Genomic DNA, 20,461 nt, shown 5'->3' with positions numbered 1-20,461 from the left:
TTGTGAACCCCCCCCCCTCCCCCACACTGACCGATTGGCATGAACACCACACACAAATACTTGACCTCCATGCCAGATTTCATCCTCCTGGGGTGAAAACTGTCCTCGCTAAAGCATGGTGAACTTTTTGTGGACCGACCAACCAACAGACCAACATCAAGGCCAGCAGCTCTATAGAAATGGGTCCCTAGCAAATACCATCATCACTGATGACATCATCACAATAGTTATTATTCCGACCGCTATAGTCCGTCCGTTCGTTCATTCTTACGTTCGTGTAGAAGCTCTGGTTTGACTGGTTTAGTTGAATTCGTCAGGCTCATCAAATTCGTAGCAGGGCCACCACGTGCAGGTACAAACCCTGGTGACGCAGCTGTCACTTGTTGTCACAGAGCAGTGCGACGCCACGCAAGATCCAATGGTCTGGTGGCTGTGACTCAGGGGTCTGCAACACCACTCCTGTGATGTAATTCAGGTCCGTGCGTTTTTTTTTCTTGTAGATGGGGCAGACGTAGAGCTTGTCCTTGTCCTTGTCCTGGCCCTTGGAGAGGGCGGAGTTGATGGCGAACATGTGGATGATGGGCAGTGGCGTGAACAGCACCTTGGGCGTGGCCTCGATGAGACGAATGCCCTTCCTGTCCCAGCCGGCCCCCTCCAGGAACAGTCCGTAGACGTACACTCCCTCATCTGGGGACTCTGTGATCTCCTCCCTGTCCTGCTTCAGGACTTTGTTGGATAGGACGACGGTGTCCAGAGCCCAGCCTTTGTGTGCTCTGGTTACCTCTTGTCTCATAGCTGTCAAGAAACCCTGAGGATTGAAGAAGCCGGTCATCCAAAAGGTTTTGGGTCTTCCTTCAAACACCCAGCTGTGGAACTGTTTGTTCCTCTCCAGAAGCTCGGTGAACCAAAAGCCCAGAGTGGACGACTCCCAGGAGATCTTCTTCCACAGGTTTGGCACACGGGCATCAAACATGTTGTCCAGGGTGTCACGAAGATTCTCACTCATTATGATGGTGCCCTCAATGGCCAGCTTGAGATCGCTTAGAGTAATGCGCACCACACCGATGATCCTTTGCATTCGATCCACCTCCTGACCTAGGAAGATGTTCATAGGGTTCCGGAGTCCCATCTTCACCAGCTTGGCTTTTACCTCATGGGGCACATAATTGGGGGGCAGTTTCCCCAGCATGTCGTCTGCCAAGTTGTAAACGATATCCTCCCGAGTCGCTCCTCCTCCCCCTCCGCTTTCCTTGGGCTGGATATTTGTAATTGTGCCTAGTACATTAGTAGATGTGTTTGTCTGGTAGGTGATATCAGCATTAGGATGCAGCCCAAAAACCTGGGGGGTGTCCAAATCAGGCAACATCTGAATGTATTCCATGTACTGCTCCACTGTTTCCAACACTGGAATTTCATAGCCAGTGTAGTAGTTGAATGACTTTTCAAAGATCTTGTCAGTGAACCATACTCGAGCAAAACAGTTGAGTAGGCGTTTATCATAGTCATCAGTAACCCTTCCTCCGTACTGCACCTCGCTTATCATGTAACGCACAGTTACCCATGATACACCCTTCTTGGGGGTGCACTCGTCCAAGTGGTTCTCAACAAACTCGACACTTGCAGTGAAGTCAGCTGAGTTAAACTCATAAGGTATGTTCCAACCCAAAGCATCAAATTTGCGCCGTTCCTGCACAACAGTGTGGAGAAAGGCCACACTGTACAGTAAAGGCTTCCAATAGATCAGGTTGCTGAATTCCAGTTGCTTCTGAGAAATTCCTGCAAATGTGCGTTTCAGGCCAGCACGCACTCCCTGAGGTGGATCATTGGTGAACTTGATAGAGGACTGCAGAAGGGTGATGGAGAAGCGATCGTGCTGTTCAGTGGTGATCCACACCCTGAAACTCTCATGCATTGTCTCCACATTAGTGATGGTTTCCAGCAATTCATCCATAAACTCCAGGCCCAGGTGACAATTCTGCAGAAGGACCCAGCCTCCCTGTCCTTTAATGTCCATTGACGTCTGTATGAGCTTCCTTGCATGCACCTCTTGTCCCTGTCCCATGGATATAGCTCTGCATTCAAGTTCAAGGTTCTTAGCAAGTGCATTAATCTGGTTGGTGGGATCTGAGCCCATAGACAGGAAGCAAATTAGCGCGGTACGAGGGTCACTCTCCTCCCAGGTGCTGTGAAGGTTCAACATGACTGGCTCAGCGAACCTCTTCCCCATAGAGTCTGCCACATAACCTCTGGCCTGAGACAAGGTGCGGTCAGGGCACCACGACCTGACCAGCAAGAGTCTATGGAAGATAGTGAGGGAGTCATTGTAGTTATCTGGGATGACACCTTCCTCTGGGGCATCCATACCAATCCACGCTTTCCAGGGTTTCTCGTTGCTAGCCACCTGGTTCAAGATGTTAGCGAACGATGGTAATTTGCTGAGTTCCACCAGGTTTAGCCAGGACTCATCCTGTATCCATCTAAATGGCTTTGGTTGACAGGTCTTCAGGTCAAGAGCTGCACCACCTTTAATGAGAAGCTGAAATTCATTCTGCTCTATTAACTCCTTCTCTAAATCAATCTTGAGGGCCAACAAGAGTGTGAAGATGAACTTGTCTGATTCATAAAGGCCTCTGACTGTGTACCTGAACACCTCATAGCTCAGATAATTAATGATGTTAGTAAGTCGCGTCTGAGTGTCAGGAGACTTCTCAGAGTGTTCCATAGATGAGTCGAAGAGTTTAAGGAACTGACTCAAGGAGGTCTGGTACATGACATTGACCATACTCATCTCTGTGATGAGGAAGTAAAGGATGCTGCCTCGGGAGGCAGCGGGACGGTATTCCTCCTGAGCCGTGTTGATCTTCACCTCTGTCTCTGCTGCAACATGGAGCTTCTCACTAACTTCAGTTGCAGTCTTCTTAGTGGTACTCAGAATGCCAATGATGGAATCATCATCTACCAAGGAACCTTCTGTGGTGCTGAGCTTGTCTAGCAAGTCGTCCTCCAACTTCTTCTTTTTCCTCTTATTGGCAGACACATCCTCCAATAGTGCCTGTCTCTCTTCCTCGAGTTCAGATTTCTCTTTGAGGATGACTATGCGTAGTAGCTGGTTCTCCAGACCCTTCATGGTCACAGTGAAGTCAATGATGGCGGTCTTGGCACTGACTTCTGGGGTGTATGCCGGATTAGGCAGTTTAGTGGTTATATAGAGCTGGAAGGTTTTCATCACATCTATCTCTTTGTCACCAACTTTTACTTTGAAAGAGTTACCAGATTTAATGAAATTCTTCTCAAGCACATTGTCTAGGGCCGGGTCCAGTTCCTCAAGTACATCCTCAATAAGTAGCGGGCGTCCCTGGCTGAGACAGTCTTCTAGGTGAGTGCGGAAGAACTTATGATTGAGCGATGTGATTTGGAGTTCATTGTCTTTTTCTTTTTCCTTGATCCAAGACCTTCCTTGTGTCTGGGGGTCAATAAGGAGGGGGTATCTTGTTGCCTGTGTGACAATAATGCCATTCTGCACGGACAAGTCATCTCCTGGCAGCCCTTGCAGGTCCCACTCACTCATAGTGGCAGGGTCCACTAGTGCTGTAATGAGATTGAGGTTTTCTGTGAAAGGGATTTCTTGTTTGAGGAGTTCTGCCTCCCAAATGTCTTTCAGCAACATGTTACGGAAACTCTGGTTAAAGGGTCCACAGTAAGAGAGGAAGCCAGTGAGCTGAAGAATATCACCCACAAGTCTGTTGATCTCTGATTCAAATGCTTTGCTCTGCTCTTCCCAGCTGTTCCTCTCTCCGCTAAGTCCCCCAATAAGTGTCGTTGCGGCCTCCATTTTGTTCTGACACTTCTCAGCATCGTCCACCAACTCCTGCTTCTCTTTCATGGCAGCATCAAATTTAGCCTGGACTATGGCCGACTCTGCTTCCTTCGCGTCCAGCTCTTCTTGTGCAGCGGCCAGATCTTTACTAGCCACCTTCTGTCTGGCCTCCTGAATGATCAGGTTCGCCTTGAGTGGCAACACTTCTTTGTTAATGCCAAAGAATTGTTCCATAGATGTGGTCCAGCACAGCAGACCAGCTACGTCACTACACACTTTCTTTGCATTGTCCATTGTGTAATCCTCCATTCTCAAGTAGGGCTGCAGCAATTCTACCATTTCCTCGTTGATCTCGTCCTTAGGGAACTGCTGGAGGGAGGTTAAGAAACCACTGGCACTCATAAGCTTCTGCGCCTCTTGCCATGATGGCTTAAGACACGGCCGCTCTGGATCCTGAGTGACGATGTCCACCTTCTTCTGGAATAACAGCAGGCAGCAGTCCATAATCCTCATGATCAGATGTGGAGGCTTTGCCAGTTTTTTTACAGTGGCAATGTGAGAAGGTTCGATGGTATTCAATGCAGACTCAGCCGCCGCTAAAGCTGGTTTGGCATCCTCCAGTTTTATATCTGCAACGGCTTTCTCTGCCTCAATCTCCTTCAAAAGTTTCTCAGCTTTATCCTTCACTTTCTGGACGGAATCCTTTACCTTTTGAGCAGCTGCAGCCTTGACTTCCACCTCTTCAAGCACCTTTTCGGCTTTGGCAGACGCTACAACCAGATCTTTCTTCTTCACTTCCAGATCTTTGGACAGCTGAGCCACAGACTCACTAGCCTCCATCAGTTTGGTCAACCCACCTTTTATGCGCTCTGATAGCATCTTGATGGAGTTGTACTTTTCCTCGTACAGTGTTTTATATCCATTTACAAAGGAGAGGTAGGATTTAGGGGTAACATGAGTTCTTCTTCTGAACCTTTCATAGTAGCTCTCACAGGTCTCAGATACTTTGTCATGGTATGTTCCCATGGTATTCACCACAGCAGCCTTCACAGCATCAGAGCAGACCATTTTAAAATCCTCCAGGAAATATTTAGACACAGCCACCAGAGCCTCTTTTGGCCAAGGGGTGAACCAGTCCATGGTGCAGCCTGAAATTAACCCCGGGAACTTCAGGGATCGAGAGCGGAACTTCTCACCCACTGGTGAGAAACACAAAACTACGTGCAGATTTTTTTTTGCCCTGGATATGAAGTACTCGTATAAATTGTCAACAGTTGGTGGGTTTTTAGGCAACTCTCTTTTCATCACGGGGATCAGGCCCTGGGTGATCTCTGTCATCTCATCTTTAGGAAAAAGGTTAGAGACCTCACCAGATGAGAGCACATTGTTGAGATACTCAAGGAAGGCCTCATCTTTGATTTCATTGTCTGTAAAGAGGAAGGTGATGCCTTTGCCATCAGCACCAGCGGTTTTGTACAACACTTTCAGGTCATCCATGAGATTAGTTGTGTTATACGACCTCGTCAGTGTGATCTGGAAGACTCCGTATCCAGCTATATATGAAGCCAGGCGAGTGAGGCTCTGTTTTCCTGATCCTCCCACTCCTACCAGCAGGGCGTTTCCATTGTCAGTTCGAATGATGCGCGAGATTTTAATGAGATGAGTCATGGCATCCCTAAAAAAAACCAAATCCAGCCTGGCACCTCTTGTGGCCTCATTGCGCTCTTCCTGATACATCTTCAGCTTCTCTTCTAAGAACTCAAAACTTGGTACCAGTTCATAAATTTTGGGGGCCTCCAAATCGGCATCTTCCGGTTCATCTCCAGTGACTTCAGGAGCATCTCGCAGGAAGTCCACAAAGTATGGCTCAGGATGAAGCCCTGCGATAAGCTTTTCATCATGCTCTTCTATCACAGATGTTATAGACGCTTCAAACCAATCTTTGTCCGCCTTGCAGACAAACCTGTCAGCAATCACCCTCGTACATTCACTCTTGAATAGAGCCAATAGAGAATTGATATTATCACATTCTTCTGCCTTGATGTTTAACATTCCTTGCCAGATCCTGGACAAGTCTCTCAAATTGAAGACATAGTGGAACTTGGCTGGTGTGGGGAGCATTTTTACCTTTGTCTTCTGCCATAAGACCCTCCCGGCTTTCACAAGATGAGTCACCATTGCTGACACCTCAGGCTTGAATCCCCTGCATGAATGGATATATCCACCACCCATTACACCAAAGATCTTATCAATGGAGGCATTGGATGGCAGGGTACAGTTGAAGACGCTGAACTGTCTCTTCAGTCTCTGTGGGATATCGTTTCTCCCACCCCCCGGGTGAATCATGGCAGCCACTATCTGCACATCCACAATAATGGTAAAGTCTCCTGGTTTGTCCAGACTGTACATGCCGCTCATTTCCATCATCTGGCGGACTATCTCATTGGTGATCTGATCTCCCCACTCATTCACGATAGGCATGTTGATGTCATCAACAAAGACGGTCATCCTGCGCCCCCCTGGGGGTCCATATGTGCTGCCGATTCGTTTCTCAATATAGCTCTCCACTGTACGCTGGAACATCATGGGCTCAGTCGCAGATGAGAAGTTCAGAGACTTGAACAGGTCTGTCTCAGGATCATACTTTTTTGTATAGCCTTTTATCATCACGGTCTTGGCTGTTCCTTGTTCACCAATAAGCACCACAGCCTTCCGCTGTTTGGCAATAGTTTCCAGCAGGAAAGTTGTTCTTATGTTATCCACATTTGGGACAAGGATGGAGGCATAGTCTGGCACATGGTCAGTTGGATAGGGGTACTCCACTACATAGTTATCCCAATGAGACCACTCACCGTTTTCGTTGACCTTGTACTCAAACATAGTCTCTCCTGGCTTCGTTTCAGGCAAGTTAATTTTGGTTTTATGCTTTCTGATATAGTGCTCCAGTGTGTCCCTGTCCTCCAGCTCCAAAAGAGCTCCCAGGCTCCACATCAAGCAGAAGACAAAGAGGCGCTCTAGGTGCATTTTGCCATGCAGGCCCCCATTCTCTTTGGAGGGGATCAGACCCTCCAGCAGATTCACAGACTGTATTATGTAGTTGCACTCCAAAAGTTCCATTTTAGGCTTAAGATTTTGCTTCATATACAAGTAGGCGTCCTGATATATCCTGTCATATAAAGTTATAATGTTTTCTGACTCTTGTGCATTTCGCTTGTAAGCCCATCCCTGAAGTATGGGTTTCCAGCTCAGAGCAGATGAGCTCATGAAGACCATTCCCACCCGGGACACAGTAGCAGGCGATGCATTGTCCATGTTGTGTACCTCAAACACCAACTTGCAGGATGGAGACATGACGATGCGATCTCCATTAGCCAAGGTCAGGGTTTTATTGTCATCCAACACAGAGTTCAGGTTCTCAATCCAAATGGCATCCACAGGGCCATCCAGCACGATCCATATCATTTCCCCTTTCTTGCCTTTGAGTGTCCTCCTCCACAAAGTGGAAAAGATGCCATCAGTCCAGTCATTCGTGGCTGCATCAAGACGACCAAACATCTGTGGTGCAGTGATCGCCTTGGGGTTCATGCGCATCTCCCTATGTGGGGTTCCACATTCCTCCAAGGCACGCATGAGAATGTTGATGACCTTGGTCTTCCCAGCTCCGCTGGGGCCCAGAGTCATCAGGCCATGGCGCACACGTGAAGACTCAAAGAGCTGAACCAGCTTCAGGTTCCATGGATCGTGGTTGACAAGGCCATCTTTTGCCACCTGATTGGCTACAGCGGCCTGCAAGTCTTCATACGTACTCCCATCGAGCTGGATCCCGGGGAACAGGTCATTGATCAGACTGATGAAGAGGGGCTCATCTTCATCCACCAATTTAGAAAGATTCATGTCACGCAGCACTCTCATGACAGTGCTGGACTCTGTGTCATTGGGTCGGCTTCTTTTATTGGCCCCCAGTGTTCTCAACACAGACAATATGTTCCTCAGACCAAAATCGTAGTGGACCTGTTTTGTTAGTTGCTCCTCACATAGTTTATAAAGGACAAAGAATTTCTGGGCTAAGATGACATTCTCAATGAAACCACAACTGGCCAGTTTGACTCTCATGATGATCTGCCGGTCTGGTACCATCATAGACACTGTCCTGAACTGCACTTTTAAGTTTTCAGGAAGTTCTTGTCGCCCTGCGTAGCCAGGATTCATGGTGATGAACAGACCAAACTCCGGATTCAGATTCACACAGTCTCCATCACTGAAGATGAAGCTGGTTTTGTGCTCCTTGCGTGCATTCAGAACAATGAAGATCTGCTGAGCAGCAACAGACAGCACTGGAAGGTCAATTCTGTTGAATTCATCAAAGCAGCCCCAGGACCCTGATTGTGCAAGGCCTTTGTATATCCTGCCAAGTCCTCTGAAGTCCATCTGATCAGAGCAGTTGAAGACCACCACATACTTGCCCAGGCAGCGACCCATGTCCTTGGTGGTTTCAGTCTTCCCAGTGCCAGCTGGCCCTGCAGGGGCTCCTCCCATGTTCATGCCCAGAGCCTGGGCCAGTGTGATGTAACACCTGTCAGTAAGAGGGGTGATGACCAGACGGTCGGTGCAGCCTAGGAACTCATTCTGATAAATGAAGTCGACATTAGTAATGGACACAAGGATCTGATCCAGGTCCTCCTTGTAATAAAATCTGCTCTGCTTCAGCCATTCAAAGTCAGTGACAGATTTGACACCCATTTTTACCATGTCATTAAATATATCCCTCTGGTGCACATGGATTGTGACCAGCGTCTCAAACTTGACTCTGTCAAACTTGGTCAGGTCAAGGGTGGTCTGTGAAATAAGTGTGTTGAGTAGATCCAAGAATGATTGGTTGGTACGTGGCATGATCTCCTTGTCATCTACGGCACATTCCAGTGCATCTTCTGAATCTCTTGTCCAAAGCATCTGAATTCCCAGCAAGCCCACCTGTGCTTGGAACTGGTTGAGGAAGGGTAGAAACTGGAAGTCGTCATCATTGATCTCAAAATCAGCATCTTTGATAACAGTATGCAGAGAGGACTGCTGTTCGCGCAACAGCTCCCCTAGCCAGAGCTCCACTGGTCCCTGCGCCATCACAGGATGGTCCAGCTCCAGTTTCTCTGACTCTTGTGAAAGAACAGCCAAAATCTTGTCATATTCTATTGCATGGAATTCTACTCTGCCGACATTGTCAAACACCCCAAGTAGATGTGCCTGAATGGTGTGAGAATCACTGGCTTGTCCGAGGATTTCCAAGAGGGCTGGATCAGACACAAAAAAGAATCGTGGAAACAGAAGCCTCTTTTTCTCAAGGTAACCCGTGAGAGACTTCTGGCAGAACTCCAGCTGGTTCTGAAGATCTGGTAGGATCTCTCCCACAAGTTCATGCCCTGTACAGCACTCCACCACATTTGGGACTGCTTGGGCATGCTGCATTACCTTCATCCATTGCTTGTCAATATTCTGAAAACGCTTGGCTTCCTGTGGCAGCTCTTTCGCAATGTCTCCCCCAACAAACACAGCCTCCAAATAGACCCATAAGTTTTGTACAATCAACCATTGCTCAATCAATTCAGTTGATTTTGAGATATTGTTGACCCACTTTTGTATTTCATCCCTGTAGACGGCATTGTATCTGTTGGTCATCAGTGAGCCCAGAACCATGAGACTATCCTCCATTTGGCTTAGGATGTCTGCCGTGTCTGCCAGCATCACCTCTCCTCTGTCCTTGAACTCCTTCAAGGTCAGGTTGTAGCTGACCCATACTTCTGTCACTTCTTTCAGCTTGGCATCAATATCCTTCTCCTTCACAGCTGATATGCAGATGTCCTCAATGTCATCCTTATGCTTCAACAGAGGTGCTTCCATGACGTTCCGCAGTGCAAAAGTAGGAGAATCCACCTCAAATGTGTGCCCAGTCAGGTCTGCGATCCGTTGCCAGTGTCTCTGTATCATGGATTTGTCTGCCATCAATTGTAGCAGAGGGCAGGACTCACTGAAATCATCAACCTTTTGCTTAAGGTCCATAAAGGCCTGCCATTCTTTCAGCGCTTTGGGCAGCTTACGACACCTGTTCCCGAATTCCAAAAGTTCTCCATTGATCTTGTCAATGTCCACGTCTCTCCACGGAATGTCATAGTACCCGCTAATATTATTCATCACTGCATCATATAGGCCATAGAGTTTCTGTAGCAGCCCAAGCTCTCTTTTTTTTTCATCCAGCTCTTCATACTCCGTAACTGGCAAACCAAGGATCTGCTCACCAGAATGGTATGTGATATAATCTTTATATAGGTCATCAAATCTAGCCTGACAGCTCTGGAGCCTGCCACTGGCTTCTTGGGGAGCTATTCCTTCCACCATAGGGCCATTTGAATCATATTCCTCTATAAAAGAGGCAGCATCATTTTTGAAAGTGGAAACACCCTCCAGAAGGTTTTGTTTGAATTTGGGTTGCATATGAACAAGCTCATCCTGGACTGATCTAGCTTTGAATTGGAGCTTGGTGAAGGAACATCTGAGATTGCCCAACCCATCTGCCTCTTTTTTTGTCACCTCCACTTGAGATCTTTTCAGAATGACATAGGCTTCCTTAATGGAGTCAAATTTCACATCATTCTCTATCTCAGAATCCCGGAGCTTGGACAGGGCCTTCATGACAATACGTACATCTTCCAGATCAGCTATGGGCCTCGATAGCTGTGCGTGGTGTTTGGCAGTAAATATGCTGATGTCGATCATTTTCTTCCTGTACACTGCCTTCAGGTATTTGCACAACAGTTTCTTCACAGCTTTGACCTCAACTGTCAGGCACATCTTTAACGGAGCTGTTGACAATTCCATGGACCACAAAATAATGATGGGTTGGATATCACCAATGTCTTGTTCAAATGAGGTGTAACGCTGGATTTCAGATTTGATCTCGCTCAAGTATGGATTGCTGTCCATGAATTCCTTGACTTTCAAGTCCCTGTCTTCAGCACAGATCACTTTAAATGGATGGAACTGCTTCAGAAGATCATCAGCTTGTCCCCTCAGGGAGTTGAAAGCTGTGTCCAGGACATTCACAAGCTTGCTGATGTCCTTGTGTTCAGCAACACTCTGATAAAAGTTCTTGACATTCCCTTTCACTTCCATGCCATCAGGCTTGCACTTCTGTCCCCAGCATGCAACACCCTGGCTAACTTCTAGCACCAACTGTACCAAGTGGTTGATGGCTTGCTGGACGTCGTCTACAGTGGGAATCATAACAATATTGGGTATAACCAGGTGGACTTCAGATTTTATGAGTGTGACCAGCTCAGACTGGCATGTGGTGGCATGCCCTTTTCTGGATGGAGAAGCAACAAGAACCCTCCTCTTCAGAGAGTCCAGTGATAACCTGGTTGCTTTCACCAGTGCGTCTAATAGCTTGGCATTGAAGTACTCATGCATCTTCTTGCACTCTTTTTCAAAATTGCTTTCTTTGTCACCATCTTTTGACTCATGAATGGCACCGAATGTTTGAATCAGCTCCTTTACTGCCTCTTCAACGTGGCTACTTTTGTGGTCCAAGGTAGCCGCCCACTTCTTACATTGATTCTCATTTGTATCAATTAGGTACTGCAATGAAGAAGGCTGATCTTCTGGAATCTCAATCAGCACAGCCTCTGAAATGTCTTTGAGGACATTGTCAATGTGTATTTCACAGATATCCCGCACCTTCTTTAGAAGATGTTTGAGCTCAGACATAGCAGTGTCAACATTTTGAAAGAACTCGTCCAGAATGAAAGATGACCAGGTGAGCAGCACTGACCCACGGCGAAGCACAGACTCCACACTTTTTATTTTTGAAGCCACCAAGTTGTCGAAGACCCCAGGTATATTCTCACAAGTGGACTCATAGTCTTCTAAAATGGTCTTTAGTCTGATGTGATTGCCATTTATTCTGCGTTCTGAGTTGACCAGATGCAAAACCTGATTTGGAACCTCAAGACCCATCTTCAGCATACATTTAGTCTCCCTAATGACCTCAGTTATTTTAGGATCAAAGTTGACAAGTAATTTTCTTGTCTCAGGGTGACGAACCAGCAATGTACTTTGTAAGGCATATTCTAGCTGTGAGACGTCCTTCATCCAGGCTCTGTGGTAAAGAAGTTCAAACTCCACAAACACAGCTGCAGTCCGATTGTACATTTTGACCACCTCCTTTCCTTCCGGACTGGATAGGATGTCAAATTTTTTATATATTAATGATATAGGTTCCTCTATTCTTCTGTAGAGGTGTCTGACCCATCCAATCCTGCCAGCCACAGGAGGCAGGTTTCTGGCTATAGGGGGCTCGTCTCTGTGTTCCTGATAGAGCTTATTCACAAACTTTAGTTCTGAAGCATACTTCTGAAGAATGAGACCCAAAATGTTGGATATTTCAGTCTTTAGACAGGGCATGTTCAGCTTCTGAAAACTCTCTAGCCGGCAGAAAGCGTGCCGAGATGAGATGATTTTTGAAAAAAAGGAATTCATAAATTTCTGCAGCTCGTTCTCAAGGTCACGGGTTTTAGTCATGAACGTATCAAAGTCCCCTTCAAATTCAGCTCCTCTTGGATCCAATATATCATATTTCTTCTTCTTCACACTCGAGAATATATCCTGGAATTTCCTAGACATTCTCTCAATGCCCTCAATGTTTGATTGTCCAAGAACAGAGAATGTATTCACCATTGTAATGATTTGGGTGATCTTCTCCAGTTGGTTGCAGAAGCCTTTAAACCTGCGAAAAATTTGCATCTCGGAAACCTCAAAGTGCTTCTCTCCAGGGCTTTCCATTGTTTGTTTCTCGAAACAAGAGCGATACTCGTGATACAAGTAGATGCAGTCCTGTATTCTTTTGATGATGTCTTCAGCATCTTGGTCCCAAACTGCACAGGTGCCGCTGACAGTAATATGTGCTCTGCATGCTGAAACCATCTGATTTGTAACATGGCCAAACAAGATGGTCATTCTCTCAGATGTATTGTAGTACTGTGAAAACCTGTGAATCCTTTGAATGGCGTTGATGATGTTCTGGATGCTCTTTGTCATGGTGAGCGGGTCACTGTTGTAAAGAGGTTGGCAGACCTTCTCCAGTGTGCGTAGGAATTTGGCATTATCTTTGGCCTCATTGGCACGATCTGTTACCCTGGCATCCAGCTGATGCCACATGTTCAGCATCTTGGAGCGGGCGACATGGAGGACCTTTACCACTGCTTTGCACTCTGGGCCCTTGATGTGATCAATGATGGTGTCGAACGTCGCCAACGTTCTTTTCCAGTGATTCAACTCGTCCAATGGCCCAGCAGTGTTAACCTCTTTCCTTATCAGATCACTTTCTGTCAAGACCAGCTCCATCTGCTTATACCACTGCATCAAAATGTCTTCCAGTTGATGTACCCTTTCGAAGTCTGCTGCCGCTGCTTTTATTTCTTCAGGCGTAACCAATCTGGAGAAGTCAATGTCTGTGGCTGTACTCAGATGAACAATACCATCGATGGTCAACTGGATATCATCTAAGAAGCTAATAGAACCTTGTACGGTGTCCTTGAAGTTCTGTTTATATTTCTGTCCGTATTTAGACTGATTCAAGACACCCCAGTTTTGCGTTGCGTTAAGAGATGGCAGCAAAAATTTGTAAATGAGATTCCTGGTTCCTTTCAGGATGCCGTCGGTGGCATTGAGCATTGAGAAGAAGATCTCCTCATTTATGCTTTCTGGATTTACAGGAATGTCAACACTAGGTCGCACAAAAAAGCAACACATGCCTGTCATGCAAGTCTGAGACAAATTGGCTAGTGAGAACAATCTGTTTATCTTTCCACCTTTGGCAGTTCCAGGAAATAAGCGGCCACATTCTATTCCTGGGACTTCAGACTCTTGATAGAGGAAGAAAATGGCTTTGCATCCTCCTTTGGCAAAGAAATCATCAAATGTAGCCAGTGATGGAGAATCTAAAAGAAAGTCTTCTACTGCTTGTAGCTCCATGAACAGCCTGTCAGCCAATATGTCAATCATGTATTTGTGTGCAGGAGTGAGTAGCTTCTTTCGAGCTTCTCTTGCCTTCATATATGTTTCAGGCACTGTATTCTCCTTGACCTTGGTTGCCCTTCGACTGCGTGCATCTGGTTTACGGTGGTCACTCTCTTGCTCCGTCATTTGCGAAACTCATGATACAGCCCTACTTTATAGCCCCAGCAGGTCAGGATTTATGACATCACTGAAGATGCCACAATGTCAAAGTCTTCATCAGTGATGTCATAAATCACTGATGTCACTTATGCATATCAGTGATGTCATTGGTGTGACATCACACAAAAAAGTTTGATTACATGCATGAACACATTGAGCATGTGCATGAGATCACTCAAAAAAATGGCCAGGCACCTAGCTGGCTGTCGGCATACATCTGGACAAAGAGTGACATCATTGACGACATCATTCACTGATGACATCGCTCATTTATTACATGAGTGGCTAACCGGGAAGAGGGAGTGACTTTGGCATTCTATTCACCTTATGTTCCAACACAGGAGTCAGCCAGTTACTTCCTATTGTGTTTACACTTCCTGTGACAGTACAGTACTAGTGGCCAGGTAAAACAGACGGTGTTTTGAACAGGAAGTCATAACACAACTGGGTCAAGTGAGCGGGGCTACATAAGGTGAATAGAGGTTGATGCTAGAATGGTTTGGCCGAAGGGACCTTACCCTTAACCTCAACAACAGGCAATTGTCAGATTATGACATTAACGGCTCTGCCTCAAAGGAACAGTCCCAGAGTCCTGAAGAGTGGACCTCCGGGCCGAGAGGGTTCAGGACACACGGTGGGCTGAAGGAGGGGTAAGGGGCAATTTGGGGGGCTCTATTGGCTCTATTCATAAGTGATTTATGGACAGATATTGATTAGTGTGTGAGCTCTCACAAGTGTCATAGAGATTGTGACATGATCAATAATGATGTCATCACTGATGATGTCATCTGTTATGTCACTTATGTCCCAAATGTTAGCTGGATGTACTATGCTGGTGAAGTAGAGACACATGATGTCATTTCACACACAGCCCTCCACAATAATGCTAATGAGGTCATATTCATCAGTGGTCATACTACTACTACTACTACTACTACTACTATTGCCACGCTATAACAGCTCATTGTTGGTCTAGAAATGATGATGTCATCAGTGATGATGTCATCAGTTATGTCACTTATGTCCCAAATGTTAGCTGGATGTACTATGCTGGTGAAGTAGAGACACATGATGTCATTTCACACACAGCCCTCCACAATAATGCTAATGAGGTCATATTCATCAGTGGTCATACTACTACTACTACTACTATTGCCACGCTAGAACAGCTCATTGTTGGTCTAGAAATGATGATGTCATCAGTGATGATGTCATCAGTTATGTCACTTATGTCCCAAATGTTAGCTGGATGTACTATGCTGGTGAAGTAGAGACACATGATGTCATTTCACACACAGCCCTCCACCATAATGCTAATGAGGTCATATTCATCAGTGGTCATACTACTACTACTACTACTACTATTGCTACGCTATAACAGCTCATTATTGGTCTAGAAATGATGATGTCATCAGTGATGATGTCATCAGTTATGTCACTTATGTCCACACGGTAGCTGGATGTACCTATGCTAGTGAAGTCATAGAGACTGATGATGTCACTTCACACACAGCTCTCCACAATATGCGAATGAGGTCATTCATTGTGATATCATCAGTGGTGACATGCAGCTACAGTTTGAGATGCCCCTGCTTGGGAAGCCATTTCTCCCTATCTCACTCAGTACCGTGACACTACTGATGATGTCATCAATATGTGACATCACTGATGACATCACCGCTCCCTAATGTCCCTAGGAGGTACGACATCAATGCAGGTTAGTGATTCCACTTATGATATCACTAGGGGCCTTCACGGCCATGGATTTTGAGGAACAGGGCCCAGTTGCACAAAACACCTTAGGTTAAGATTTCCCTTAGAGTCAGAGTTAAAGCCCCATTCAATAACTTTTCCAACTGCGCCCTCTGCGTGCATTAGTATCGATAACGATATCGCCGTTCAAAGTCAACAAAACACAGCGCCAGAAAGCTCTATGTACATGTTGTGACATCGGGTACTCACCACGTGATGAAATAATAATCCATAGTTCCGTGAAACATCATTTTCGTAGCAAATCCGAATCGAGTTACCGTAAATTCCGGACTATAAGACGCACCGGTGTATAAGCCGCGGGACCAAAATTGACTATTTTTTTCTTCTATAAGCCGCACCGGTCTATAAGCCGCGGGTGTTTTGATGTTTAATTACCATATGAAAGGGTTCGTGCACAGAGAGGAATGTCGGGAAAGCGATGGCTGTTTGGGGAAGCTCCCATTTATTAACATTTCAACAAAACAAAACAAAAGTCAGGTCACTAATCCCCAGACAAAATCACACAACAATAGGCTATATGTGCAGCAAACCTGTAACCAGAGAAGTCAAGTCACTAATCCTCGTCTTCCTCTTCTTCCTGCGTACTGAAACCACCAAAGTCCTCATCTTCAGTGTCGGAAACGAACAGGTTCAGGGTGGCTTCGTCAACCACTCTCCTCTCTCCTTCATTGTCACTCAAAACCAACGAACTCCTCTTCATCTATAGCTGTGTTTCCATTACAGTTTTTCGCAAAAGAATTGCGATATTTCTACAACTTCGACAATGTACAATTGCGACTTGTAGGCGTTTCCATTGAAGTTGCGTTTGAGTGATTCCCCGTTGCAGCAGCTGCCACAGTGATTACGCACGGGGATCTGCCCCATATCCCGTCCCCTGCATGCTCAAATCCAACCAATGGTCAATGGAAATCCCAACATGAAGTTACAATGCATATAAACGAGCCTGATTATCAATTCAAAAGAAAATGAGTCGCAAAATGTTGCTGGCTGCGTGAATGCAGTCAGCGCGACAGGCAGAGGAAAAAAGGTAGCCTAGCCTACAACTGGTCCGATTTAGAGATGGAGGGGGGAAAAGGCTGATTTGGTTCTATAATTGCACCTGAAACGTGTGCAATGTATTAGCCTACTCACAGTCACTGTATTCACTTCAGACAGCACCACCGCACCAGTGTGTGCTTTTCATCCTCTCATCTCGCCGCTGTGCCAAATGCGCGCACACAGGCAGCCTGCTGTCACCATGGACCGATTTCTGCCATTAAACATTATCTAATTTGCCCGGCTACGCTTTTGCACAACACTCGTCTTTCTGCTAGGTAGCGTTGCTTCAAAGTTTTCCACTTGCTGCGGAGGTTTTGACACGGCTATCGAACCTTACTTACCAAACTTATTTTCCGCTCCTTTTCCAAGGGATAATATGGGTCACATGACGTGCAAATGCGAAAAATGTGTTTCCATTACACTTTTGCGATAAACTGCTATATCGACACGTCTGAAAAACCACCTCATGATCATCTACTGCTCGTTCTCATGCTGTCGAGAACGAGCAAAGCTTTTTTTTGGTGAAAGAATCCTCCAGGGCGCTTCTTGTTAACAGTCCGAGTGAGTGGCAGGTCGAACGTCAAAGGCACTTCATCCATATTTATGATCTGCTCCGGTTCGATGGAATATTCCTTGATCTTCCTTTGTGTGAATTCGCCGAAGTTTGTGATTTTCTCCTGGTAGTCGGGGGAGGGAGTTGATGGCCGTCTGGCCGAGTGGCCGTTTGCTTACCGTAATTACCATATGTAAGTGGTCACGCACAGAGGGGATTGTCGGGATGGCTGTTTGAGGAAGCTCCCATTTACCGTATTACCGTAACATTTCAACAAAACAACATAACACAACACCACCGTTGTTTATTTTTACAGTGCACACAGTGTCCGCGGTGTGGTGAAAAGAGGGCAAGAGAGGAAATTAAAACAGAAGTGGATTTATAGTTAGAAAGAGTGCTAAAAAAGAGAGATTTTTTTTTCTTTTTTTTTTTTTCTGAAAAAATCCATAGATAAGACGCACCGTTATATAAGCCGCAGGGGCCAAAAAACGGGAAAAAAGCCGCGGCTTATAGTCCGGAATTTACGGTACTTCCTTGCTTTCAGGCAGACAGCGCTTAACGCTGTACAGCGCATGCGCACATCCTTTTCTTTTTTTTCGATTTTATTGACACGGGACGCTGACAGCAAACTGCTTAGTCCCAGTGCTGGCCAATGGAGGGCGGTGTGGGATAAATAAAGCCGAGAGTCTCCCTATTACCAGTCAATCTACCATGTCCTAAGACTAAAAAGATCTTATATTACAATAAAAAATGTCAAAAATCTTACTGATTGGGGCTTTAAGGTGTCCATAAAATAGAATCGGCTTCACAAAACACCCTTAAATCTTGTGCTTATGTTTTCCTTAAAATGTTTAACCTTATGGAGAAGGTTTAAGGGTGTTTTGTGCAGCTGATTCTATTTTATGGACACCTTAACTCTGACTCTAAGGGAAATCTTAACCTAAGGTGCTTTGTGCAACTGGGCCCTCAGGGCTTTTAAGTTTTGCCATTGCATCCCAAACAAACCCTTGTATTGGACAGTGTGTGTGTGTGTGTGTGTGTGTGTGTGTGTGTGTGTGTGTGTGTGTGTGTGTGTGTGTGTGTGTGTGTGTGTGTGTCTGTGTGTGTGTTTTGAGCCAAAGACAATTTTCCACCCTGGTGGACAATAAAGTTATATTCAATTAAATTGAATCAGCTGAGCCCAAGGTGGCCAACATCTTCTCCATGAGCTCAGACGGCTTGCTGTCGCCAAGACCATTAATACCATTAAGCGACAAAATCCGGTCGGCGTTCTCCATTTCTGAGAGCTCAAACGCCGTTAATAACAACTCCTTAATGGTACTTGCCCGCCTCGAGGGGGTTGTCCCACAATCCCATCACACGGCCGGTTGTCGAGGCGTCTCAGGCTGCCTGCCACCAATTAACAATACCTCGTGCAGTCCCCCGTGATCCGCCGTAGCTCGAACTGTGCCTCAATATGTCAGAACCATGGCCGTGGGTTGGTTTGCCAGAACGCCAGCAACTTGAGACAGTTCATGTTAGCACTAGCTGCTGTTAGCTGCGTTAGCATAAGCATCGGGCCCGACGATGTTAGCGGAAACTTCGTCGTCATCACCAATGATTCAGAGCAACGTCCAGGGTCACCAATGTGGAGTGCGCAGGAACGAGGAGACAGATCTCTGGATCCACCATATGTTTATTCCAATACACCAGCTCTACACATTACATGCTATGCATTGCTTGCTACCATAACCCGGCTAACCATATATACACCACAAACCCGGAAACCCGTGTACTCCTAAATCCCACGAGGACGGTTACCCTCGTCTCTTAAGGGTGCGCAATAAGGCAAATGTTTTTTTATTGTCTCTGCTGTGGGACCGCCACAGTAGGCTTATTTATTGAATATTCCCTATCAGTGCCTCTTAAAATAACATGAATAATATCAAAATCCCTTTTTATTGGGGTCGTCAAAAAGGCCTTTCTGTGTGGAGTTTGCATGTTCTCCCCGTGCCCCCTGGGGGTTTCCTTCATATAGGAACCCCTCGCCAAAACATGCAATATCCTGGTCGCTGAATTGGTGCCTCCTCTGGTCGTTCGGGGGCGCCTGTTCAGAGGGAGGGGAACTCGTTGGAATAGCGTGATCCTCCCACGTGCTATGTCCTATCGGTGAAGCTTCTTCCCCTGTCAGGTGAAAAGAAGCGGCTGGCTAACTGCCCATGTCTCGGAGGAAGCAGGGAGCCAGTTTCGGCTCTCCCCAGATCGGCAGAGGGTGGAGCAGCAACCAGGACTAATACACTAAAATTAGCACTAATGGGGGATAAAAATGGGATAAAAAATCAGGGGGAACAAAATAAAAAAAATCAGAAAATGCCTTTTCATCCCTTATTAGTGTGATCATCGCTCCTTTTCTCTCTTGTCACTGCTGGCATGGACTCAATCTTGAGCATCCAATGCCAGAATTAGTCTATAAATGAATTATGCTGTAGTGGCAGATGAGCCAAAGTAATCGAATAGCTGTCATTTGTTTTGGCACCACTGCTGCTGTAACTAACGTTGCAAGGTTTGCTTCCAAATCCCGGGTGCTTCTGATTCACACTGCAAAGCAATCCAATGAACACTGACTGTGTGTCTTTGTGTCTCTGTTTGAGCATTAGGCCACAGGGGGAGGAAAGGGTTCAGGGAGTTGTAGCTCATCATAAGTGAAGTGAAGTCAGTAGTTGAGGGGAAGTGACAGACAGGTTGGTCTGTGAGGCTTCACACACCTGAGCCCTCTCAGGGAGCAAGCCCTTTCCCCCTCTGGGCAGGACGTCCTGCGGAGAGAGGTGAGGTAGGAGCGAAGTTTAATTGGATGGAAGTCGCTCTAGGCAGCACTTTGCCTGTGCAGGCTTACCAATGTCTGGCCTTGTGGCACAGTGCAACAAAAACTATGTTAGTTAGTGAAGTTAGTTTGTCTGTTAGTGTCGATACCCCCGGCCCCGTGGTATCGAAAATGTTATTGAGTATCGATATATTCCTGAGTATCGGCACCGAAGTTAGAAATTCTAGCTGTAGGCATTTGGGAGGGGGGATTCCGC

At 46.2% G+C, this 20,461-nt stretch overlaps 1 protein-coding gene across 1 annotated transcript; it reads right to left on the bottom strand.

The window, feature by feature from the left end:
* Positions 1 to 376: 376 nt before the first annotated feature.
* On the bottom strand, positions 377 to 13,537 carry LOC310780776 (dynein axonemal heavy chain 8-like; the record flags this gene model as incomplete). The annotated part of the gene is made up of 1 exon (XM_083641280.1): positions 377 to 13,537. One exon carries the CDS (start codon positions 13,535 to 13,537, stop codon positions 377 to 379), a length of 13,161 nt encoding a protein of 4,386 aa, XP_083497406.1.
* Between the last annotated feature and the right edge of the window lie 6,924 nt (positions 13,538 to 20,461).

This window comes from Poromitra crassiceps (assembly GCF_964638095.1).
Source record: "Poromitra crassiceps genome assembly, chromosome: 8".
Lineage (NCBI taxonomy): Eukaryota > Metazoa > Chordata > Actinopteri > Beryciformes > Melamphaidae > Poromitra > Poromitra crassiceps.
This window is presented reverse-complemented; position numbering and strand designations above follow the sequence as displayed.